Source organism: Medicago truncatula, chromosome 4 (assembly GCF_003473485.1).
Source record: "Medicago truncatula cultivar Jemalong A17 chromosome 4, MtrunA17r5.0-ANR, whole genome shotgun sequence".
NCBI classification, from domain to species: Eukaryota; Viridiplantae; Streptophyta; class Magnoliopsida; order Fabales; family Fabaceae; genus Medicago; species Medicago truncatula.
The window spans coordinates 61,455,370-61,481,248 of NC_053045.1; the positions used below are offsets into that span (position 1 = coordinate 61,455,370).

Sequence of the window (25,879 nt, forward strand, 5' to 3'; positions counted from 1 at the left end):
CAGGCCTCACAGTTTATTTGCCTATTATTACGATTTACGACTCAAATATAACAAGAACAAACTAAGAAAGAAAAACAGTTTGTTTGCCTACTATTACGATTTACGACTCAAATGTAACAAGAACAAACTAAGAAAGAAAAACAATTGCATTTATTTCCCAAGAATTGAAACTGGTCACAGTTTTTTTAATGGCAAATCAGGTACAAGGGATAAGCCTACCAAAAAAATTTACGATGTTAAAAGAAATATTGACACTTAAACTCTAGTTAATAATTAAATGCTCTTCCACATATATGCAAGTTGGGTGATGCTGATTAAGCCCATTGTGTTGTTGCCCCCTCTACTAATGGATTTTTGTTAGCTTGTGTTAATGGTCCAATATGCATGTCATTAAAGTATAAACATGCACTGAACTTTCATAGATGTGCTCCCATGCTAGTTTCAGTGCACACAAGAATGATTTAGGATTTGACGTTTTGCATTTCACTACAGGAGTCCTCCACCACCCTACAGTATTCTCTGTATCACGTACTCTAAAGTATACCATCTATGATGTCTGTTAAGTTTTATCCCACTCGTTCCATAATAGCCGATCAATTTGCAAAAATATTTTGTCTCCAAATCACTTTCAGTTTTATATATGGTCAATGATGAGAGTAATGTAGTAAAATTAAGAATTTCTCTATCCCTTTCTCATGAATACATTTTTTTTAAGAGTCGTGCTAACATGGGTCCAAAGAACATACGTTAATGATTCCACAAATAATTTTATTTATTTTTTCGATTACTTGAATGCTCATTTACAATCCAAGTAAGGTAGATGGTCGGATTGTGGAATGATGTTAACCACGCTGTACTCGATCACCATCGCTTCAACCATAACTGTTATTTTTCTTTAGGCTTAATAGCATTTTTAGCCCCCTAACTTTTTCAAAGTTGCGATTTTGGCCCCCTAAGAAAAACAAACTACAAAACCACCCCCTAAATTTTGCACATGTGGCAGTTTTGGCCCCCAAGGCCAATTTGGACTCAGTCTACGCTGACGTGGCACCCTAAGTGAGGTGCCACGTGTTTTTTTTTTACCAAAAATTGGCCTTAGGGGGGCCAAAACTGCTACAGTTACAGAGCTTAGAGGCAGTTTTGTAGTTTTTTTCTTAGTGGGTCAAAATCGCAACTTCGTGAAAGTTAGGGGGTGAAAACTGTTATTAAGCCTTTTCTTTATTGCAAACTCTGACACAAGAACATGCTCAGAGAATGGCCACCATTTTTTGGAGTTTATGGAAGCATCAGAATCTTAAACTTTGGAAGGATGAGAATGATTTGTCTGAATCTTAAACTTTGAAAGGATGAGAGTGAGTTGTCCGCTAATATTGTTGATAGAGCACATCATCTTATAGAAGATTGGAAGTCCGCAAACACTCCACGAAGTGCGAACAACCAGCAACAAGTCCCACAAGGTACTACCTCTCAGTTTCAGCATACGGAGGCAACGATGTTGCCGTCCTCTTCTTCCGGTTCAATAGCTCAAACGTGATGGCAGAGGCCACAATGTCGACTTTGTGGTGGCTTCAAAAACAACCAATAATTTTTTTCATGCTAACTGGTGTGATGTTTTAGAATTTGACCATATTATTACAACTTGGAAAAGTATCTTTTCTTCTCAATTTACAAACTCTCGAGTCGAGTTCAACAGACGACAAGCAAATGAGGTAGCTCGTACACTTGGAGAAGAAGCTCCATTATAAGCTAATCTCACAATTTATTTTGATATTCCCATTGTATTAACAATATTATTATTAATGAGATGTTGTAAACATCTTTTCTTTAAAACAAAAAATATCAAATTAATAGAAAAGAAGGGAAGGATCAAGACTTGATTTGTAAATTGAAGCCAAAATAAAAACTCAGCAACTATTACAGATTTTGTCTTTTTAACATGGATAATTTTAATTGGATCAAATTTGTTCCCACAATGGTTTTCACTTTTCAGCTCTCTTAATTTTATTTTTTTTATTTTTTTTTCCTACCAGACAGAATGGCCCCGGTGGTAGAGCTTCAACAATCATGCGATGTGGGAAGCAATGAATATACATGTTGCATAACTGGTTGTACTATATATTGTCATCAAAATTGTATCTTCTTTGGATACAGAAGTGGTGCATTTTGTAAAGATACATTAGGTGGGAAACTAAAAATGTGTTGTTGCTATAAGTAGCGATTCACTTTAATTAATAAAATAAAAGATGAAGTTTAACTTATCTTTATGCCTTGCAAATTGTATGAATTTGGGGGAAAAAATGATAATCTTGGTTCAGATACATTCTCATGTTACAAATTTAGATTAACTTATTTGCAATTCTAATGTAAATATTTTTACACCGTCAACCAATTATATTTTTTCTGATTGTAAAAATTGTACGATTTTAATTATAACTATTTTTAAAGACATGCACGTAAATGATTGTAATTTATTGACTGTGAATAATATTTTACACTAGCAGTATTCTAAAACGTAAACTCTATTCATTTTGAATTGTAAAATAATCAAAAAGTTAGAACTCTACATATCAAATTGTTACTAGAAAAACTATAATTTTATAAAGTGTCATACTAACATGTGTCCTTAGGACATGTGTTAAGGCTTCCATGAGTGGTAAATATTTATTGAAATAAATTGGTATAATTTTCAATACATATTGAAAAAATTACATGGAATATATAGACCAGGTTAAAAAAAATTGTTTTTAGAAATTAGTATGTATTGGAGAATGATCAAGGCAAGCAGTGTAAAAATATTTCGAATTAGTTCGTACAGTAAAGTGAGCCATACCACAAATGCTATGTTAATAATGTTAATATTGGTTGAATATAAGAAAATCGTTAGTCGAATTTATTTGTGGAAAGGTTAAACGTATTATACACATCAAGCTGGAAATCAATCTTTATCAAACGATCAACATTTTACAATGAACAAACTATAATTTTCTATATATACAGATTAGAGCTACACATGTCCATAATGCTTGAAATTAGTAGTCAATTTTGTCAAAACCAAACTGCTCAACTAATCGGTCAAACCATATATTATGAAATGTGATGGATTACAAGAATTATTTAAAACTTGGTTAGTTCAATCATCTTTATGAAATGTGATACACATTCATAATAAATAATAGCAAGTGTTCTAATTGGAGGAATTTGAATATGGGTTTCATAGAAATTGTTCAGGGACCATAATTAAGCTACGGTAGCAATAGAATAAATCATTTGTTACCTTTCATCAACCAATACATAAAAAAAGGAGAACATTCTACATAATAGTGTGGTTTGCTGAAGAGTTGCATAGTTTATTACCATTGGAGCAAAATTTGCATGAGTTGCATAAATATGACAAGACGTTCTGGGGAACCATTTAATAATAGTGTATGAAATCCAAAATGGATTCCTCAAAAAATGACTATTGTAGATGCTCTAAGATTGGACAGCTTTTAAAATTGAATGACAGGCAGTCTTGAAAGCTCACATTCAATTTCCATTATCTTCAAACGGAGGTAAACTCCACTCACTAGGGTTGAAATCCAACAATGAGTTCAAAACTTGGTCGGCTGCATCTTGAAAAGATTTGTCCAGCCTTGGATCAGGAATCATAACAACAGACCTACAACACGTGTAAGAAACAAAATTCAACAAATTGAACAAAATCACAGTAATCATAATTGCACAATGAAATTGATCAAGGTGAGGAATGAGTGGTAAGAAATTGGAACAATTAAAAATCATCATAACCGAGTGTTCTGAGGCAACACACTATATGCCATCCTGGCTCAAACTGTGTTGTTAAATACCAGTTATAGCGTAATGGAATTTGAACAAACCGCTATTGTTCCGTGATACGCTATTGTTTCGAGGAAATAAATTCAAACTATTTTCATATAAGCTATAAGCTGTTCTCAAAAACAAACCTAGAGAGCTTATGAAAATAAGTTAAAAATAGCTTATGGACATGTGATATGTTGTTTTCATAAGCTCTCACAAATAGTCTTATATGTGCTTATACCAGTGGATAAGCTCAAATAAGTCAATCCAAACAGACCCTATACCAACATTCATTTTTAGTATATTCGAGAGAGGGCAGGAGAATCGAAAGAGCCCAGTGAACATATAAATGTTTTGCAGATGAAATCGGTGAGCATAGAAAGAATTTGTTACGAGTACAGGAATTAAATTTCATCAATTCCAAATCACCAATATATCTTTCTGGTGCACTATCGAACACATAGTAATACAGGGTCTGAAACTAATAGATGTAGCAGTAGCACTATATTACACGTCCATTCTATTAAATGTGCTTTCTATACCACAGTATGTTTATGTTATGAACATGTATTGAGCAGCTAGTATGTTGGCATGCTTTGTACACCACAGCATGGCTAGTGTGTGAATGTTAGATAGTTTTCTGATTCTATTGGTGCCTTAGTTGCGTTTATCAGTAATTACGCGCACTGCAGCTAGTATATATAAACAGATGATGTACAATCATGGATGGGTTGATTAGTTAACTCATTATAACTGTCTGTTATCACTTTTATATTTTCTTCTTGTTTCACCATATATATTTAGTTAAAAAACGAAACAATAAACATCATTGAATGCTTCAAATCACTTACATTCCGGCATTCTTAGCTGCACGAACTCCAGAGGGTGCATCTTCAAAAACAAGAATGTTACTCGGATCCACTGGTCCACCCTGTTGATCAACAATGTATCGTTAATTAAAACATCACTATGTATGATCACAAACTCAACAAAGTTGGAAATACAATAATTAATAAATTGAACCCAGCCTTAAATTCAAACCAGGAAAATGCATTTGTGATCTTTGCAAACAAATTTGTCACCAAGTTTACAAAAGTCGTTAATTGATCTATATACCTCAAATCTCCTGGCTGCAGCAAGAAATACATCTGGTGATGGTTTGCCTTGTTTAACTTCAGGGTCATCACCAAGAACAACATGATGCATCAGAGAAAACATTTCCCCGTGTCTTTGCGTTTTCAGTTCAAAATGTCGCTTGTGAGAACTGTGGGGAAAATTGACAAAACAACTTTCTATAAGTTCTTCAAGATACATTAACATGAAATAAATCTCTTTACTTTAGCCTAAAAAAAAAAGTAACACGAGATGGATGAAATTTACCCAGTTGCCACGGCAATTGGAACTCCTTTTGCATGTAGATGCTTGAGTAAACGACTAACACCTATTATAAATGAAAAGCAGACAGAAGAACATCAGCATATAAAAAAAGTGGTAGTCTGTGTCATACGCACTTCAGTAGTGCGTATGACACATACTAAAGTACTTGCAAGTTGCATGGTGAATTAGCAATCCTGTCTTTCCAATGTGACAAGCTAACTATATGCCCTAATAAACAAACTAGTTTGGATAAAAGAAATTGATGTTGTTCCTAAGTTTGAGTCTACAATACCTGAGTAAAGTTCAATATTTATAAAATATAAGCAACGTTTATAGTGGAAAAAGATACCAAAGAGAACCTATACATAGTTAGAAGTTTTATATGAGCAAACATGTGCAAAGCCCATTACAAATAGCAGATCATCATCTGTAGAAAATTTATTTCAATGCAAAACATTTTGAGATGCGGCGATATGATGTTTCAAAATTCCACGCAGAAAGGAATTCTACACCCATATCTTCAAAAAGCAGTTGCTCCAATATATACCAAGCAAACCAACATAAAGATTTCAAAACATGTCTACTTGAAGCCATTAAAAAGTAAGAAAACTATAAATTCATGTCAAAGATATGTCTTCATATATGCCGGTAAATATCAACAATATACAGAGAAGTACTAGGTGGCAACAAATTACAAAATCGTAGTTGAAACATGCTAAATAAGGTTCAATGACTTCAAAGCAAGCTCTAAGGTTTCAATTTGAGATTCCACAAACATCATGATGCTGAGCGTGTGACAGCATGAAATCTTTTCGACCCAATTAGTTTTTTTTTTTTTTTTAACAACAAAACTTTATTAAAACACAAAGGCACAAGGAGAGCCTCATGAAAGGAACAACACGCTACAGCAGCCAGCAGCACAAAGCGAAAAATAAAAAACAGGAAAAACAAACACCTAGCCCAAACAGAGAACAGGGGTGCTAAAAAACCAGACCAAAACCAACACCAAAACAGTCCTAATAATAACAGAATGCAGAACAGCCAGCAAAACTCCCCCTCTCCTGCAAACGCAGACAAAGACTGCACCACTCAACCAACCACACTACCTCGCTATACAAAATCTCGAATTCCAACACCACTCATAATACAGAAACGCAATCCCCTTCAGCCGGCTCAAGCTCCATTTCCACGAAAGACTTGGACATTATCAAACAATTCACCCACCTCCTTCGCTCGATCATTAAAAATCCTATCATTCCGCTCTTTCCAAATCACCCAAATTACGGCGTGCCAAATAAGCAAAAACCCTCTCCTACTCTTTCTGCTATAGGCCGCATTTGTCCAGCAGTTCAGATGCAGGAATAGATTAGGTGGGGTTACCATAATCAGTTGCAGCCAACATAGAACCTTAAGCCAAACCAGAGATACCGCATTACAGTGTAAGAACAAATGGTTAGCCATCTCATCTCCCTCGTTGCAAAACACACAGCTGGTCGAAGCATCCTGGCCAAGACAGCCCCGTCTAGCAAGATTAACCGTGTTGGAATTCTATCGAGTAATAGAGTCCATGAGAACACGACTACTTTGGACGGCGCCGGGCATTTCCGAAGATACTTAAACACCACTTCCACCCCTTGCCTCCCCCTGTCCTCCAATAAACACAACCTCTCAAGAAGAGAATAGCATGATTCTACTGAGAACTCTCCGTTATCTCCCTGTGACCATCTCCAGGAATCCACACCTGCTGAACCGCGCGTGGTAACTAGCACAGGCAACAGGTTCTGCAACATTTCCTCCTCCCAAACGAGCAACGGACGGCGCCAAGACAGATCCCACACCCTCCCCCCTCCCGAGACATGACAAACATCACCCACATAGGAGTCCTTTTGATTAGATAACAAGAATAGTTAACGCAAGATAGTTATCTTCCAGGAATTGCAAATGAACATATCATTATTATCAAGATGAAGTATCCTACATGTAACAAAACAAACTCATAATTCCATTTACCTGGCATGAGCTCGCTTGTTGGAAACAAACTCCGCAGCATATCTTCTCTTTCAACAAGAAATTGGTCGGCAGAAAGAGAATCGCTGATCCCAGTCTCTTCAACAAAAACCTTAGCAGCTTCAATTGCTTTCATTCCCATCATCTTAGCCTTGAGAGGCCATTCAAAGGTTTTATTGTATCTAGCAAGTATAATTTCTTGAACTTCAGTATAGAACTTCTCCGTGTCTGCAATAATAATCATAATAATATCATGAAATTCGTAATAAACAGACAAAAGGGTCTCACTGATAATCCATGTAGTTTGAAAATGAATTACCTAGCAAGAGACCGTCCATGTCAAAAACGACATGTGTGATTGGTTTTCTGACACCGACGGAGGAGGAGGGATTGCCCATTGTTGCGCTGTTATGAGCCGACACTGGAAAACGGAAATCGAACCAGCGGTTGTGACTGGTCAGAGTTTCTGATTCCGATCTGAGATGAGAGAGTGTGAAAAGTGAAAACTGTCGGGGTCCGTTTATTCTGCAACCCACGGGCCAAGTTGGACCAAAATTTCTCACCGTCGTTAGATTCATCTATCCACACACTACTATCATACACCTTCTGTAGTTTATTCTTTTTCCCTTTCCTCTAACAACACACTTCGCATAACCGTAATTTCTCTGTTTGTTTTACTCTCTACAATGGCGAAATTAAATAAAATTCAGAGCGGTCATGTTGGTTTTGTGTCGAGGTTATCGGTAAATCGCATATCTGGTTTTGCTTCTGTAATATGTAATCAAACAAAACCCAAATAATTTCTGCATTTAGGCTATGTTTGGTTTCGAGAATAAAGTTAAAGGAAAGAAAGTGAAAGGATAGATAGTAGAAGGAAAGAAAGGTAGAAGAAACTAAGATGATTTGTTTAATTATTTGGTATAAAAGATATTCAATAGATTGAGAGAGGAAAGAAAGTGTATATTTATAAAATGACAATTATAACCTTAAAAAGTTTTAGTTAAATGTGTTTATTTCAAAATAATTATGCTATCTACACATTTGAATATATTTTATTAATAATTTTTAATTTATATAACATTTGTTAAATGTTTTGTTAATGTCTTGTTAAAAACATCAAACCAATAAAATAATTGTTGGGCTTGATTCAAAAGCATATCATTGCTTGGTTCAACACGTTTATATTAATAATATAGCAAGGGTATTTTTAACATTTTCACAAAAAGTTGGTGCTCTTTCCTGTTTCCGTCCAAAATATTGAGGAAAGGTTTTGAGCGTGGATCCCACCTCAAACTTTCTTTCCTCAACTTTTTAAAGTGCTGCTAAACAGTGGAAAATCTATCTTTCCACAATCTTTCTTTCCTTCTTCATTCTTTCCTTTATCTTTCTTTAGATCCAAACACAGCCTTAGTTTTGTGGTGGTGGTAACAATTCCATCTTTGCTCCATTTGTCTTTGCACCATTTACCATCATATGTGTGACACGTGGTATAATAATATCCAACAGTTGAAATAAAAAAGACAACAATAAACAAACACACATGTGATTGCTTTTAGAAACACAATCTCCATATCTTTTTCCAGAACTTGTTGCCTGTTTCAAAACAGAAGAAGCTTGAAACCAACCCAATTTCATTTCCACCCAAATTGGCAAACTTTCATCCAAATTGAGTTTAGAAGAAAACCCAATTTTGAATGACCGCGTGAAATCCATTATGCCAATTTACTTGAGTTCACAACTAGCAATGGTACCAACTAAAACATTGTGAAATCCAAACTTTCTTGCTAGTTTTTAGTGCTAATTCAATTCAATTGTTGGCTTCCCTTATTTTATTTTATTTAATCGAAACTCATATCACACAAAGAAGGTGGAACAACATCTGATTTTGACAACATCTGATTTGAAGAGAAGAGTTTGTTGCGGGGAATACAAGGAAGAGTGAAGGTTTTGCTTCGTCGGAGGACGGTGGCTCCGTCGTTTCCTCCGTCGGATGCGGTGGTTTTGGCCCATTTTGAAAATCTGAAAAATCAATTGTGAAGTTTGATGTCGCTTTTTTCATAACCTAATTGCTAGGGATTTTGTTTTATTACCGATTTGTCCCTTTTTAATTTCAACCATTGAATATTATTTTTTTTACACGTGTCGCACATCCATGAAGGTAAATGAGGTAAATGATCCAAGCCTAAAAGGAGCAAAGATGGACTCGGTAAGAATATATCAATTGAATCCTCCTAACAAGAAATAATCAATTGAATAAATTTGGTCTAGTGAGACCAATAATCATTTTGGTTTGCGTGCATGAGAGTTGAAATATTATTCATCTATTATTTCTAAAGAAATTAAATTAAAACAACCCTTTAACAAAATTAATTGCAGTTTTGGTCACCTATTTTTATCATTTTGCAAAATTAGTCCTCCTATTTTAAATTCCACAATTTTGCTATTATTATAAATAAGTCATAAGGACAGACCATTTCCACTGTCAGAATCTATCTTCCACGACGTTTTCAACGATGGTCAATTATATGTAGCTTTATTGGGAGGAATTTCTCAAAATTCGACAAAAGTTCTCTTTAAAGAAGGGAAAATAGAAGGAGAATATGAAGATTTTACGAAAAATGTAGTTTGTAAAGATATTATTTTATCGTAATCATAGCAATGTTCGAGCTGTTGATTTGGCTGGCTTGCCACAATGCGATCCCGACTTTATCACTTCTCCATCACCGTCAAATGGCTCCCTCCTCCACCTGTTCGAGACTGTCGCTTCTCCTCCAACATTTGGCAACAACTTGGATTTGTTGATCATGGTTTTTTCAACGAAGCTACTCCGCATAACTGGATTAAAAAGCACTCGGCTGGCACTCTTTCTTCAACCTTCCTCGCCGGTCTCTGGTGGACGTGGAGGCACCGCAATTTAATGTGCCTAAACAATGAATTTTGGTCTCTCCCTCGGATTATGTTTAATCTACATAGTTCGATGCTTGCTATTAATTCAGCTTTCCATTCAGCGCCGGTCCAGCTACCAGGAAGATTGGTTCGTTGGAATAATAATAGCAATTGTGTTGTATTGAATGTAGATGGCAGCTGCATGGGTTCCCCAATTCGAGCTGGTTATGGAGGTATATTACGTAATTCAGTAGGGTTTTTCCTTCAAGGATTCTCCGGCTTTATCGAGGAAACAACTGACATCTTGTTCGCAGAGCTTACGACAATTCACCGAGGCCTGCTCGTGGCAATCGAAGATGGTATTGAAGTTCTGGTCTGCTATACAGATTCGCTCCAATCAGTTACGCTGCTCACTAACAGTATCTCACGCTATCATGCTTACGCTGTTCTAATTCAAGACATTCAAGACTTACTCTCATCAACAAACTTCTCCATCCATCATTGTCTTCGAGAAGGGAATCAATGTGCTGATTTCATGGCAAAGCTTGGTGCAATTTCGAACATAGAGTTTGCAAGACATACATCTCCTCCTCATGAACTTCTTCCTTTGATAAGACTCGACGCCATGGGAACTGTGTTCCCTCGAGCTTAGGCCTGTTTTTCTTTCTGTTTTTTGTTGTTGTTTCCTAATTTTAGCTCTGTAACCAAAAAAAATAATCATAGCAATGTTTCTATTACATAACATGGCATTTATACATTTATGTTATGATGTTACTAATTACTATTAGAATAAACAATAAATGATCATTATTTTATATATGCAGACAAACTAAAATATGTTGAGTTCATAAATAATTTTGTTGTGAAGCCCCGATACTTCAAAATGGATGACGTATCGTATCCTTTGCGTATCCTGCACTGATACCGGCTCGATACTTCCCGATACGTATCCGGAGAGTATCCAAATATTAAATTTTATTTTTTTAAAAAATAATTATCCGATACTTTCCGATATGTCCCGATACGCACGGATACTTGTGTTTTTTTATATTATTTTGATTTCTGTTTTTTTTTTTAAATAAGAATAAAAACATTATATTACTATAATATATATACATTTCATTTATCTTTCTTTGGTGCAAGTACGAACCACACCACGACACACAAACAATTGCATTTTTCCCTTTCTAAGAAATTAGGGTTTCAACTTTTTCTTCCAAAGTGGTCGCCGTCCAGTTTGGCCACTGTTGTACTATCCAAAAGCTTGCTTTAAAGCTTCTTGTGCAACCTTGTTCTTCCTCCTGCTGTGAGAGAAATTGGAGTACTTTCTCTTTTATCCATTCTTTGAAAAGAAACAAAATGGATCCAAAAAGGATAGAAGATTTGGTTTATGTGCATCCTAATCTTCGACTTTTGTCAAGGAAAGAAGATGGATATAAGAAAGGACAATCAAGAATGTGGGACATTAGTGGAGATGCGCATGAACCGCTTGATGGTGTTGGAATTGAGTTAGCAGAGTTGTCTTTGGATGAACCGGATTTGGAAGCTAATTTGTATCTTGATGATGGGAATGGAGGAGAGGAGATGTAAACGTTAGTTACTTGTTAGTGTTAACTCTTAGTACTGATGTGTTCTTTTTTGGATACAGTGCTTCTTTTTTGGATCGATATAGTATAGCACTAACAAGTTCCTTTTGGATATAGTGTAGCATTGATGTATAGCACTGATGATGCTCTTTTTGGTATATATTGTGTATGTAATTGACTAATGACCACTCTCTTAGGATGTGTTTGGATTGGAAGAGAGATTGTGAAGAGAGAATTTGCTAAGAGAGAGTATGAGAATAGAGAAAAAGATAAGAAATGGAGTAGATTTAATGTATTGTTTGGCATAAGAGAAAGATGAGAGAGATAAAGAAAAAAGAAGTGTTAATTAATTTTGATAGTACAAAAATACCCTTGCTTTTTAAAAATAAATCCATTGATGCACAGCTCCACTCCACCATCAAGCTTACGAACAATTCAATTTTCACCCCTAACTATATATATATATATTTTATTTCTAAGCAATTCAAGTATTAACCCATAATTATCATTTATCACAGCTTTCGGCGATTCACTTGCAATCACATTAGACGCACTATTTGTTCTTTCATTTCCCCAATTTTTTGTTTTTTTATAATGGGTTAAATATATTTTTGGTCCCTATTTTATAGGGACCTTTCAAGTTTAGTCCTTACTTAAATTTAATGGTTCTTTTAATCCCTTAAAAAAAATTCTGCACTCAGTATTAGTCCCTCCTCAATTCAAATTTGTTTAATTTATGTTTAAACTCTTGAGTTTTTGAACAATTTTTTTACATACGTGTTAAGAACATTACTAAAAGTTCCTATGCAAAAAATTGTCACAAAATTTGATTTCTACGTCCAGATTTTGTTAATTTTATCTTTAACTTTTGTCGTTTTAAAAAATTCATATTTAATTCATTTCATGTTAAAAAATTCTAAATTTTAGTAAATGAACCTTTCATAGTGTTCTAAACTTGTCTCAAAAAAATCGTTCAAAAATTTAAGAGTTTAAGGATAATTAAACAAACTTTGTTGTAATAGGGACTAAAATTAGAAGTAATTCTTTTTTGTAAGGACTAAAATTTTTATTAAAATTAAGTAAAGATTAAACTTGAAAGATCCCTATTTTATAGGGACCAAAAACATATTTTACCCTTTTATAATTCATGTGCTTTCTATTCTTTTATTTAGATTATGAAGAAGAAGAAAAATTCAACTCCCAGTTATTCATTCCCAATCTATATAGGCTTCCACTTCCTCAACTTTAGTACATGGTCACTGTGTTCAAGTTGTGCTTTCTATTGTTTTTGCAGTCATCTTTGTTGATCAAGAAAGTAAGGGCAAAAAGGAGAAAACAATGGAAAGCACCGTTTCTCTTGTGTTTCTTCACAGTTTTGGAGAGAAGAGATAAAGCGTGAGCCCTACACTAAATTAGTCTCTCTCCTCTATTTCTTTGGTCTCCCAAACAGGAGAAGTGGAGCATCTCCTTCCTATTTCTATCTTCAATGCTTCTCTCGCCTTTATTTCTTGCCAACCAAACACAGTGTTAATCATCAATATTATTTATATTTATGTTAATGTACTACGAGTCTGGTTTCTTGTGTTTGTTAATTTATTTGCATATTAAAAAAATGGTTATAATCATATTGTACATTTAATTATATAATTTTTTTTATTAACGTATCACAGCCGTATCGTATCTTGATTTTTGAAATTTTTCCGTATCGACGTATCGGTGCAGTATCGTATCTCGTATCCGGGCTTCACAACCGCAGTAGAAATCGTGCCCGTCTTTCCGCTAGTATTAGTAAGAAATCCTCCTCTAAAAAAAGCAGTGAGAAAGTAAATTAGTTTTCAATTGGAAATTAAAATTAGAAATCAAATGTTTATTTTAAATAAGGGCTTATTTGTCCTTTAACAAAATAAAAATACTTCTTTCTCATCCTTTTCTCTTTTCTTTAATTTTTTTTAAAGGATTTAACTTTAATTTAATGTTTTTCTTGCTTCTTAAAAAACATATATTTTTTTCGAAGTTCTTTAAAAAAAAAATACAAAGGTCAATGAGTGTCTTTAATTTTTTTTCAAGAAAGAAAATGTATTTAATGTTTTACAATTTTCTATAAATATATATTTGTAAAAATGTTTCAAAGTTGAAATCGAGTACTTAAAACATTTATCATTTAAACATCATTTTTCAAAGGTTTTCAACGAGTCAAAATCATTTCCATTCATTTTCCTCTCCATTTCCTCCATTTAAAGAGATAAAGACACATGAAAAATAAAAAATAATCAAGGATGGTGGGACCCACTACTATCATTAAAGTATTTTTTTTTCAAAATTTTGTGTGTTTGTATCTCTCCAAATGGTAAAAATGGAGAAGCATTAAATGGAGAGAATTTTGACTCGTACAACGAGAGGAAGCACCATCTCAACAAACATTGAAGTCATATATGGATGCACTAATACGTGAGTCCTATCACTTTATGAGGGATATGTGGCTAGACATATACGAGAATGAAATGTACGATACAACCACTTTATTTCAATTCATTTTTTTTTATTTCTTCTAATTTAATCTCTTGTTTTTTCTTCCCTTTTTGTGACATGCCAAAATGTGTCAACAACGTAAAGAATATTTTTCATCTTAAGACTCCTAGTGAAATGTGGTTCGGGTTCGTCTTCAAATATAGTGGATTGCAAGACCTTTCTGCCACAGACTGCGCCCTGATTGACTATGGCCTCTTGTCAACATTTTATGCGAGCGAGGTAGCACTCGGAGACATCAAACTTCCATTTTCCAATTGGGGATGTGACAATGACATTGGAAGACGTGTCATATATGTTTCATTCGCTGGTCCAAGGTTGTTTGTTGAACCATATCCCACTAATTTGTCGTGATGAGGGGTAGATGATGGCGGAGCTAATTAATGTTAACTTGGAATAGTGTAGTAATTAGAATGTCACTTGTAAGACGAATAAGCGGGAAATTCGAACTTCAAACTTTGACCCCTATATATATATAATATAACCTCCCTATCAACCAAATTAAATTTACGAGGACACCTAAAAAAAAAAATAACAACAATTATAAACAAATTATACACATTTACCACATTACCAACTTTTAATAATATATGCAGAAAAAGTCCTTAAATAAATAAATAAATAATATATGTGAAAAAAGTTGTCAAAGATGTTAAAATAGTTGGTTGTATGACATGTCAAACTCATGTATTGCGTAGATGCTACAGACCAAAGTATATTTAGTTACATTCCAAAATAAAATATTAAAAAAAAATGTTGAATGAACATAGATAATAGTCGAGAAGAATGTCGAAAAAAAAAGAGAGAGAAATATGTTAGAAAATGAGGAGGGTTTGTGGGAAAATGTTTTTCTTGTCAACCACAATAGTATTTAATACTCCCTGGTCGTATGATATAAATGTATCTCGACTATAATATAAATGTATTGTTGAATAATAAATATGTCTGGACTATGATATTTTTTTTAAGAAACAAAAATGAAATTTATATTCACAGAAACAGAGACTCCTCCTTAGTGCAAGGCGTATCAAAAAGGGCTCTTAAAGTTACACAATAGTTGTCACAATAAAAAAGAAAATAGTAGTTAGCCGATACCTAGACATGTCAAGGGGTTCGACCAGTATGAATGAAATTTAACCTTCTCCGAGAGTTCTAAAGAGGAACCATGAGAATTATTAAATAACCTATCATTACACTCATTCCAAACTAGCCAAATACAAAGAAGCCAAATTAACTGCATAAAAGATCGACGCTCCCTCAGACCACCAAGATAATTTGTAAAATGGACAAAATGATTAGGAATACTCTGATGGTCTACGCGAGAAACGTCTATCCAAGATTGAACCTGCTGCCAAAGAGAACTATATATATCACACTGTAAAAACAAATGTTGAGTTGTTTCGACTTGTCCACATCCCGCCAAGCAAGATGTGCTTGCACCTGTAATGATGCCGCGACCAAGAAGGTTGTCTTTTGTCGGCAACCTGTCACGAAGTAACCGCCACTTTAAAATGGAGACCTTCACCGGGACCTTTGAGTGCCAAATCAGATTTTCAGAAGTATGTAACAATGGAGGATCCTGAGAAGTGAGCAACTGGTATGCTGAGCGCACCGAGTAGCCCCCCACAACATCAGGAAGCCACTGCCAGCGATCTGAAACATCTGGACTATAATATAAACTAGAAACAACATTTAATGAACCTAAAAAAATAATATTCTCTTATCCCTAAAAAAAAATATTCTCTTATATTAAGGATAGGAGGGAGTATAGTAAAATATTATATCCGTATTACAACATTAGTTGTTAAAAGAAAACCAAAGCGTTGTTTTACGATTATGAGATAATTGTATAATTAAGACTCACTAAGTTGCGTCCATCTTTGCTCCATTTAGATATGCTTCATTTATCTCATTTACCTTCACGGATGTGTGACATTTGTTAAAAGAATATCCAATGGTTGAAATTAAAAAGGGAAAGATAGGTAATAAAACAAAACCCTAGCTTATATTGTTCACTTTCTCCTTCACGTCCCCTCTTCCCCTCACCAGGCTACTTCTTCTGCTTCTTAAACAACATGGCCACTGCCTCTTCTTCTCCTTCTCACCGGCGCTGCCTTCTCCGTAGAGAAAAAACAAGCTTGTGATACCAATCTGTTCTAATTAAAAACAATCCAAATTGAAAACAACATGGCCGCTGCCTCTCCTTCTCCTTCTCAACAATAGAGGTATTAACAAATATCAATAGAAAAAAACAAAACAATCCAGATTGATGTCAACAGAGGTATTAAAATTGAAAATTGAATTAGAACAGAAAAGGAGAGGGAGAGACCATGGAGAGGTAGTGTTGAATTTTTACAAATAAATAAGTGATGGTAAATAAATCAAGAAGGAGGTAGTGTTGAATCAAAACGATGTAGTGTTGAATCAAGTGGTTATTGAAGCAATACGATGTAGTATTGAAAAATTTACCATCACTTGATTTAATAATTGAATAATTTTTACAAATGAATCAAGCAATACGAGACTGAATAATCTGCTATGGAGTGCCGACCAGAAGCAAGAAGGAGGAACGTCAAATTACTTTAAAGAGGGAAAGAATTGTAAGCGCGTACGTTTTTTTTCCAGTACATAAATGTCTTTCTTTAATCTTTTAATCTCAACCTTGATATTGTGTTTTCCACATGTCACACATCCATTAAGATAAATGAGGTAAATTGGCGTATCTAAATGGAGCAGGACTCTCCCCTTCTCCTGTGCTTAAAATTTTGTGTTTTCTCAAACCCATCGATCCGCACTTCAATCTTTCCACCAATCAAAATCAACCACTTTAAATCCAACGCTCTATCTTTCAAATTCCCAACTCACACGGATCGCTATCAATCCAACGGTAAAAAATACATCTCTATATCCTATATAATCTCCCAATTCTCTCAGCTTTAATACACAATCATTTTCATCTCAATCTCAATCTCAATCGCAGAGAGAGAAACTCAAAGCCATGTCAGGAAGAGGCAAAGGAGGAAAGGGTTTAGGAAAGGGTGGAGCGAAACGACACCGTAAGGTTCTGCGCGATAACATCCAGGGAATCACAAAGCCTGCGATTCGTCGTCTCGCAAGACGTGGTGGTGTGAAGCGTATCAGTGGCTTAATCTATGAAGAAACTCGTGGCGTTCTCAAGATCTTTCTTGAGAATGTGATTCGTGATGCTGTCACATACACAGAGCATGCTCGCCGTAAGACTGTTACTGCAATGGATGTTGTTTACGCTCTCAAGAGGCAGGGAAGGACTCTTTACGGTTTCGGGGGTTAGGGTTTCTTGTATTGAAATTTTCAAATTTGATATATATATTTTGTAACCGCACTTGAGCTCTAGCATTAACGATGATTAATTGCTTTGATAAGAGTTGTTAAACGTTGATTTGAATTTTCAATCCAGTAATTAATTTCATGAATTTTTGTTATCTGTTTCTTTTTTCTTCTTTTTTTGCGAAAGAACCTAAAACTGTGCTGTCGCTTAACTAATTAAACCTTTAAAATGTTGATTAGGTCTAATCCATTACCTGTTACGACTAATTGTAAATTGAATATTGATTTACTAGTCTAATCCATAACTAGTTGAACCTAACACTGCGGTTCCTAAATTGAATGCTATTTTGACATTGAATTTGAATATTGATGTTTTAGATCGAAAGTAAGTATCTTAAAGCAGGTTGTTTTCTTTGTAAACCCGTACTGTAGTAAGTTGTGAAATCTTTCAAATTTATCCCAATTAATTCTTGATTTTGAAATTTAGTGGAGTTAAATTGTTATATTTCAAGTGTGCAAGATAGTGGAAAGAACTGGAGGAAACTTGGAAGATTAATCTTGATTGCATCATCAAGTATGTGCGTGGATGGTGTTCTAGTTTGAGTTGCGATCAATATGTTATTATTATTATTTACTTTTTGATAGACTTCAAATATACTTCATTCAGATAACCGCAAACATATTCTTACATATAGCAGAATCTGCTGGTTTGGAACAAATCCTACCCGAAAGTTGAACCACATAGCTTTGCTAACTCCACGAGCAGCAACATTTTTATATCTTTTAATGGAATACCTTACAAAGTTACAATCATTCGGCTTAGACAATACTACTTTATCAATAGTATCTATGTGAATTTGGCCTTGGAGGCCTTGGAGTGCAAAGAAGGTGATTGAATTGGGTCCGAGATTGTCGTTTCCACTAGGAAGTGACCATCTTGATTAGTAATCCAACAGACGGCATGTTTAGTGCAAAGAAGGTGATTGAATTGGGTCCGAGATGGTCAATTGGCAACAGACAGCAGGTGCTTATTTGTCAGGAAGGTTGGTTACCTAACATGGCTTGTTTTAAAGTGTCCAGTCCAGTCAATGTTTTGGAGGCAGATGCATGTGTTAGCTAACTAATTGACACTAACACCAAGAGCTGGAACAGGCACCTCATCAAAGAAATTTTCTCAGAATTTGAAGCCAATCAAATCCTCAATATTCCTTTATCATGGCGTCTTCCAAGTGACAAACGAGTTTGGCATTGGGAACGCAATGGTAACTTCTCAGTCAGATCAGCTCACCATTTGATAAAGGATGTAGACGCGAGAAACACCCTTGAAGCATCTTCAACAAATGGTCAAGAAATCTGGAAGGCGGTTTGGAGGATAAAGGCTCCCCATAGTGTGAAGAATTTTCTTAGGAGGCTAACTAGAGACATCTTACCAGCCAGATGCAGACTGAAAAGGAAAGGATTGAGCTTTTAGACACCATTTGTCCTCTCTGTTTTGAAGAAGAAGAAAATCGGGACCATTTATTTGAGGTACAAATTCACGCAACAAACTTGGTTCAGCTCCAAATTGGGTATCCATGTCCCTGCACACTCATTGCTGAAGGAAAGGATTTTGGATGGTTATCCAAAAAAGATCATTTAGCCTCTCAATATTTTGGTATGGCTCTGGAAAATTTGGCAAGTAGAAATCAAATGGTGTTTCAAAACAAGCATTTTGACCCTATACAAATAGCCAATGCAGCTGCTGATTTCACTGTTGAGTTTAATGATGCTAACATGACTGTTGTGACTTCTGCAACTGTCACACAACCTGTCGAAGCCTGTGCCCTCCACCATCTGGTATTCTAAAGCTGAACGTTGATGTGGGATGCTTCAATGATGGCCTAATGGGACGTGGAATGGTGGTTAGAGACAATGGAGGGAATGTCAAGTTTGCTGCAACAAAGTTAGACAATATCCGAGTGTCTCTTACTATGGCTGAAATAATAGCGCTGCGGTGGGGCTTCAATGGATCCTATCTTCAGATCAGAATGGCCATTTCTTGAAGGAAACAGATGCTGAAATTATTGTAAAGTGCTTGAAAGGTGGCACTAAGCTGTCTGAAATTGATAATATTTTACTTGACTGTAAGGACATTATGTCTGAAATTGTTAATTGTAGTGTTATGTTCATTAAAAGATGTAATGGTGTAGCTCATAATCTAGTTGGGATCCTGTTCTTGGCGCTAAGCTGCTGCTGTATATATCAACCTTCTTTCTTTGATATGAATGAATGTTGGACTGTCAAAAAAAAAAGAGTAAGGAGATATTTCTGTGTGGCAGCCACGTACAATTTGCAGAGTTGAATTTTATTGTGAGATCTTCAGCATCATCTGAGGACTGAGATAATGATGGGATTGAATTGAGTATTTTGGAAGATCAATTGGTTCCTTCTTCCCCAGCCATATTTTCCACAATGTAATGCTGAAAAGTTGGGAGGTCAGACGCAGAGGCACGTGGAGGGCCAAGGGGGAAGTTAACTTGTTAGCATCCATATATTTTGATTAAGTTAACTTGGGAGATCAATTATTGTTTGTTATCTCTACTTAAATATATAGCCTTTAAATGTCGCCTTGTTGCACTGCTCTATTACCAGTTTATCATAATGTTATTCTAAAATATTGGGAGGCAAATTGATCCATTTTATAAAGCCATTCTTGCACTCAAGTCTTCAAACTCAGATGTTGAGGCACATGGAGGGCCAAGGGGGAAGTGAACCATGCTTGGTTGGCCATTTTACATTTCATAAACTAGTGGTTTTGACCATTCATCTCCTCTCCTATATGCTTCTAGTTGGAAGGATGTTCCTACTCAATCTCTAGTGAAAAGTACTCTTCACACTATTGGGAGGTTGTGCCCTTAAAGATAACTAAATTTTAACAATTACAAATAGAGAAAACTAAAAGATATAAAATTAAGTTTCAATAATTTTATCACACTTTCATTAAGAGTTAGAAACAAGCAACATTTGGAATAAATTTTTCTTCATTCGACTCAGCAACAAATTTTAAGAAGAGTTAGAAATACCAGTTTTTAGCCACTTTGATTGCATTGAGATTTGTTCGGGTAAGAAATGTTTTTGAGTTCATGGGTTTCCCTGGGTCCTAAGGCGGCGCATGCTTTAAGTGAAGTACAAGCAAAAATTAGGATATTCTGGACCAAAAGGAAAAACCGAAAATTGGAGATAGTTGCTCTTGACGACTTATCTTTAACTCTACTAAACAATGACACATTAGTTTCATGATGGTTATGGCCTTCCTTAACGTTAGTCTTGTATATGTTATAGAAGAGATGCTTGGTTTATAGAGTTGATGTTGTCATCAAGTTAAGTAGCCAATGAAAATAAGTTCTCTGTGATGTGAAGGGATTTAGAAGTAAGTAAAGTTTTCTTTTTTGTTGACAAGAGGTAAGCAAAGATCAAGATAGTGTTTTTTTTTTTTTTTTGAAATAAGTGAAGAAGATTGGTTGTGTGGAGGGAAATCTTATTCCTCAGAAAATAAATCAAGCCGCGTACATTTTCATTAAGGAGGATCTTAACCAGCACATGAAGATAAATATTTGTATTTTGTTCAACCTTAATTGCTGATAATTTAGATACTCTTTTTTACTGAGATCGTTCGTTTGTTTTATGGGGTATATTCCCCCCTTTTGTTCATAAAAAAAATGGTAAAACTATATAGTCAAAAATGTTTAGAAATAATGTTTATTGATTGAAGGTGGCTCAAGGGAAAAAATTGATGTTTATAAATGGATCTTCTTTATCTATATCACTCATTTTAAATTAGTACGTAATAAACATCAATTTGTTATGATCCAACATCTCAAAAGAAATTACTAAGTAGATTTTACTAATTCTTTTGAGATGTTGGATTGAAAAAAATTGATGTTTATTAAATACTAATATAGAATAAGTATTATGGACAAAGGAGACTCATTAATTAAGTATTTAAAATGAAGTACTCAGTACCCTATCGTGGATGGTCCTATAATGTTGGTTTTATCTCCATTGAGTTTTATCTTTAAAAAAAAAAAATATACCTTGAGTTTTAATTATTAGTACAATATAAATTCTTGAGAATTTCCCTAAAAAAAAATTATTCTTGAGAATTTTTCTTATCTCACTATTATAAGATATGTATCAAATTTTTAAATGTGGATTATTTTTTTACCAAAATAATTCTAATTATTGTCTATATATTTTATTAGAAACTTAGTACAATATCGAATGACACTCTCTCCATTTATAAAGTTTTAGTAACATCCATTTAATTACATCATCAATATGCTAATTGTCAACAAATTCAACACTAACTCCTCAAAAATTCAACATGAATATTCAAGGAATAATAGTTTATCCTTTAGAAGAGAAAAATAGTTTATGGTTTTATGATTATATTTGTCGTAGATTGCACAAAATTATGGGGTATGTTGATAAAAAAATAATTAATGTAGTCAAATAAAAAAGGATGAAAAAAATTCACTGAGAGATTCTTAAAGTTTGTTTTTCTTTTGTAACAGAGATTTTTAAAGTTTGAGCCGAAGAGTATTTGTTGTATTTTTTTTCGTCTTTTATTGACGGGTCTTGCTAACCAATGTCCTCAGGACAATGGTTAAGAATTTAAAAATAAAAATAATTTATAAATTTCATGTAGAAAAAGTTACTTTTTAAACTTTTAATATCTTGAATGCATTATTTCTAAAATAGAACTTTCTTTTTACACTTCTTAACCAGTGCCCTCAAAACAATGATTAACATTTCCCTTTATTGATTTACCAATTTGAGAAATTCACATGTGTTTTTGTATTACTGTAACTAATAAAAAAAACTATTTTTTCCCATGTTTTTGAAGAGACGGAGGTAATATAGCAAATACAATAATATTATTATTATTTTTTCAATTTTCATGATTAATTAATTACTCAAAGAAGCCTTATACTCCCTCCGTCCCAAATTGTACGATGTTTTGGACATTCACACATAATATTGTGTGGAAAAAAGATATTATGAGTTGTTTTACAAAATTGTCCTTAATAAATAATATGAGAAATATAAATGAAAGAATTGAAAGAAGAGATAGTAATAAATAGTTAAGGTTATAATAGAAAAAGTAACATCAATGTTGCATTGATATTGTAAAGCGACATATAATTTGGGACAAATTTTTTTCCCTAAAGCGACATACAATTTGGGACCGAGGGAGTATTTAGAAACGAGAAGTTTTTTTTTTTTACAAGAACGAGAAGTTTTTTTTTGTATTTTTAATTTTTGCCATTCATTGATATACCAATTTGTGAAATTCATGTGTCTTTTGTATTATTTTATATTTATCTTGATTCAACAACTAAATTTATGAATCACTTCAATTTTTTGAACTCTACTTGGTTATGATCTATCCATTATTAATTATAGATTATCAGCTAATTTTTCTAACAATATAGTATAACCTAATTTTGAGTTAATGAGATCTGATTATCGACAAACCATTCAATAGAATTCAAGTTAAAATATAGATTGAAACAATCGTTTGTTAGATCTCCTTATCCCCTGACCCAATTTCCAAATTACTGATGCCCATTTTTCTTAAAAATAGAAAGGTTAATTTAATAATAAAAAAACCTTGTTTTTTCGAGAGAGAAAGGGTTCTCAATAGTAGTATCTCTATTATAAAAAAAAACGGTGCTCTTCCTCAATATATTTTGGCAATTAAAGAATCAAAGTGATCATCATACCAGCAGGCAGCAGCTCAGCTAATAACTATACATTTAAATGCGGGTGCTTAATTGCTTATTGAGTGACTCCCTTGATTAAATATCTCTCCATTCTAAATTTTGCTATGAAAAGAGACATGTACTACAAAAAAAGTAACAAATAACAAGCTGCCTCAATAAAATTTGATAACCAAATCGAAACCACAATCCTAATCAATACAATAAACTAAAAATGGTAAAATTGGAAACTTAAATAAGCCAGCAAACTTTACATTCTTAGATGGTTGATTTTGTTTTTGACTCAAATTCTTAGATAGTTGATGAAAGTTCATTTAATTTATTTACACCACTAGTGTGTTGCAAGTGTTAGGTTTGGTTTGGTTTCAATATAAGATTACAAATTGTTCGTTAGCATAATGAATAATAACAAAAACAAATCTGCCATATTGTTAGTGTTTGTATGATTTTTTGTCTTAAGTGTTGTATTTGTTACAAAAGGTTTCTAGTACGTATAAGTGGGCCACTTTTCTTACGTAGCAATGCTTAAAACAACAAAACAACATAGCCACGGGTATATCTGCCCCGTTGGAATTATTATGTAAACAAAATATAACATGGACCATTCTTACATTGAATTAAAAAATCTTATCCCTGATTCTCCGTGAGCATAATTCAGTTGGCAGCGACATGCATCGTTATATGCAGATGCTAGGATTCGAATCCCAGACACCCATTTATCCTTCTTAAAAAAAGAGAATTCTAACCACTAGATTAACTAAAAAAAAATATAAAAAAAATCTTATCCCTCTTTTCACCCTTCCCTGTTTTATGCTTTCTAGATACCTTTCTCTATCACCCTTCCTTTCTTAATTTTTTTTTCCATTTTATTTCTAGAAACCATCGACAAAATAAGCCTAAATTAAGTCCCTATAGATGAAAAAATAAATTGAGTCTAAATCAAAATATTTTCTTTATATACACTCCAAACCAAAATAGAACTATGATAGTATCATAGAAACTAATAATTCCCCCACACTCTTCTTTGTTTTTCTCCCACTCAATTTCATATACATCACATATATATAGTGAAAAGTCACACACATATATAAACGCAACAAAACAACTGTCTCTTCACCCTCTTCAAAACTATTAAATTATTTCCTCCATTTTAACTGTCTCCTTTCTTATTCTTCTTTTCTTTGCTTTTCTTTTGGTCATTATTTTATTTCCTTCCATTATGGAAGATGAACATGTTCATATAATAAAAGACTCAAACTATGATGAGGTGGAATCCGTTGGAGAAGAAGAAGAAGAAGCACTTTCACTTTGTGATCTTCCACTTAACGAAAATTCATCAGAAAGCTTAGAAGACAAGTTGTTTAGCATAAACAATATTCAACGACCAACGTCATTACCAGAATCCAACGAGTTCTTCAACGGTTTCAGCAGTAGCAGCAGCTCCGATATGTGTCCTGCAGACGACATCATTTTCTGCGGCAAACTTATGCCATTTAAAGAAATATTTAACGATCAACGCAACGAAAATCTCAACGTGGAATCGAACAAATCACGTAAAAATCGACGAAGATCGGAGTCTGTTTCGTTGATGATTCGATCAAACAGTATCAGTGGCGGTGGTTCTAATCATCTCATGATGAGGAATAGCAGGTCACTTAATTACTGTAAATTGAGAGAGTATTCTTCAAGTTTTCCTATCTCAAAGGTGCCGGAAGTTGATCGGAATTCTTCTATAAGGAGCGCTGCATCGATGGAAGGTGTGGCGAAGAAGGCAATGAAACCACGCTGGTATTCTCTTATGTTTGGGAAGATGAAGAATCCGCCGGAAATGGAACTCAATGATATTAAAAACCGTCAGGTTCGCCGGAATCCATCGAAAAGTATGTTTCCGGCTTCGGAAACAAGTGGAAATTTGAACTTGAATCGGAGCTCCGGTAAGGTGTCGTGGAAAATACTTAAAGCACTGAGTTGCAAGGATCATAACAGTGTCGCCGTAACGACGACATTTTCTTTGCCTCAAACATCATCTTAATTTAGAAATTGGATGTCTTGGCAATTTACCGCATTCACAAAGTCGGAACATCTTTACTAAGGTTTAAATTTTAATGTAGATTTTGTTTTATTTTTAATTTTAATACAAAAATGTTGAGTTTGAATTTGATTTTGATCCAAGGATTATTAAATGTTTTGAATGTTTGTATGCGACATATTGCGAAGAATCCTGGTTCAATTGAGGTGTGCACCTATGGGATGGGGTGAAAATTCTTATTATCTTGACCTTATTGCCCTTGTAATTTTGTTAGATGCATCATATAGATAGTGATGTGCATGGCCGGGGTATTATGGGCATTCAATTGTTTGTTGCTTGGGTGAGAGGAAAACATAATATTGACTTCACGTAGAAGGGTATATTTCTATTCTGTCTTGTGTATTATAGCGAACGAGAAATCATATTTCCCCACCAAGATAATGAGAGGATTTATTTATTTAAATTTTTTTAAATTCGAAGTCACTTTTGTACGTTAGGTGGTGGCTATTAATATCAATTATAAGGAGTAAATGAAAATCACGAGAAATCCGACAGTGACCCAAAGAATGTCAGCTTGCATTGCA

General features: G+C 34.2%; 4 protein-coding genes across 4 annotated transcripts; 3 read left to right on the plus strand and 1 right to left on the minus strand.

Moving 5' to 3' along the window:
- Positions 1 to 3,163: 3,163 nt before the first annotated feature.
- LOC11424725 ((DL)-glycerol-3-phosphatase 2) lies at positions 3,164 to 7,799 on the minus strand. The gene is made up of 6 exons (XM_003610069.4): positions 7,520 to 7,799; positions 7,204 to 7,428; positions 5,197 to 5,257; positions 4,933 to 5,080; positions 4,668 to 4,747; positions 3,164 to 3,658 (listed from the first exon to the last, which is right to left on the minus strand). Exons 1-6 carry the CDS (start codon positions 7,776 to 7,778, stop codon positions 3,526 to 3,528), a joined length of 906 nt encoding a protein of 301 aa, XP_003610117.1. The 5' UTR covers positions 7,779 to 7,799; the 3' UTR covers positions 3,164 to 3,525.
- Positions 7,800 to 9,892: 2,093 nt separating this feature from the next.
- LOC112420973 (uncharacterized) lies at positions 9,893 to 10,738 on the plus strand. Its single transcript, XM_024780835.1, has one exon. The coding sequence runs from the start codon at positions 9,893 to 9,895 to the stop codon at positions 10,736 to 10,738; it is 846 nt and encodes a 281-aa protein (XP_024636603.1).
- Positions 10,739 to 17,127: 6,389 nt separating this feature from the next.
- LOC11440768 (histone H4) lies at positions 17,128 to 17,650 on the plus strand. The gene has a single exon (XM_024780955.2). The coding sequence runs from the start codon at positions 17,197 to 17,199 to the stop codon at positions 17,506 to 17,508; it is 312 nt and encodes a 103-aa protein (XP_024636723.1). The 5' UTR covers positions 17,128 to 17,196; the 3' UTR covers positions 17,509 to 17,650.
- Positions 17,651 to 24,223: 6,573 nt separating this feature from the next.
- On the plus strand, positions 24,224 to 25,466 carry LOC11446040 (uncharacterized). The gene has a single exon (XM_003610073.4). The coding sequence runs from the start codon at positions 24,486 to 24,488 to the stop codon at positions 25,296 to 25,298; it is 813 nt and encodes a 270-aa protein (XP_003610121.1). The 5' UTR covers positions 24,224 to 24,485; the 3' UTR covers positions 25,299 to 25,466.
- The last annotated feature ends 413 nt before the right edge of the window (positions 25,467 to 25,879 follow it).

What these genes read in the sequence shown, in the direction of transcription:
- LOC11424725 (XM_003610069.4), bottom strand. Translation starts at nt 7,778, where the DNA reads ATGAATCTAACGACGGTGAGAAATTTTGGTCCAACTTGGCCCGTGGGT. An exon ending in CCAATTGCCGTGGCAACTGG is followed by an intron (nt 5,081 to 5,196) that starts GTAAATTTCATC and finishes TTTTCCCCACAG; the next exon opens with TTCTCACAAGCGACATTTTG. An exon ending in GCAGCTAAGAATGCCGGAAT is followed by an intron (nt 3,659 to 4,667) that starts GTAAGTGATTTG and finishes CACGTGTTGTAG; the next exon opens with GTCTGTTGTTATGATTCCTG.
- LOC112420973 (XM_024780835.1), top strand. Translation starts at nt 9,893, where the DNA reads ATGCGATCCCGACTTTATCACTTCTCCATCACCGTCAAATGGCTCCCT.
- LOC11440768 (XM_024780955.2), top strand. Translation starts at nt 17,197, where the DNA reads ATGTCAGGAAGAGGCAAAGGAGGAAAGGGTTTAGGAAAGGGTGGAGCG.
- LOC11446040 (XM_003610073.4), top strand. Translation starts at nt 24,486, where the DNA reads ATGGAAGATGAACATGTTCATATAATAAAAGACTCAAACTATGATGAG.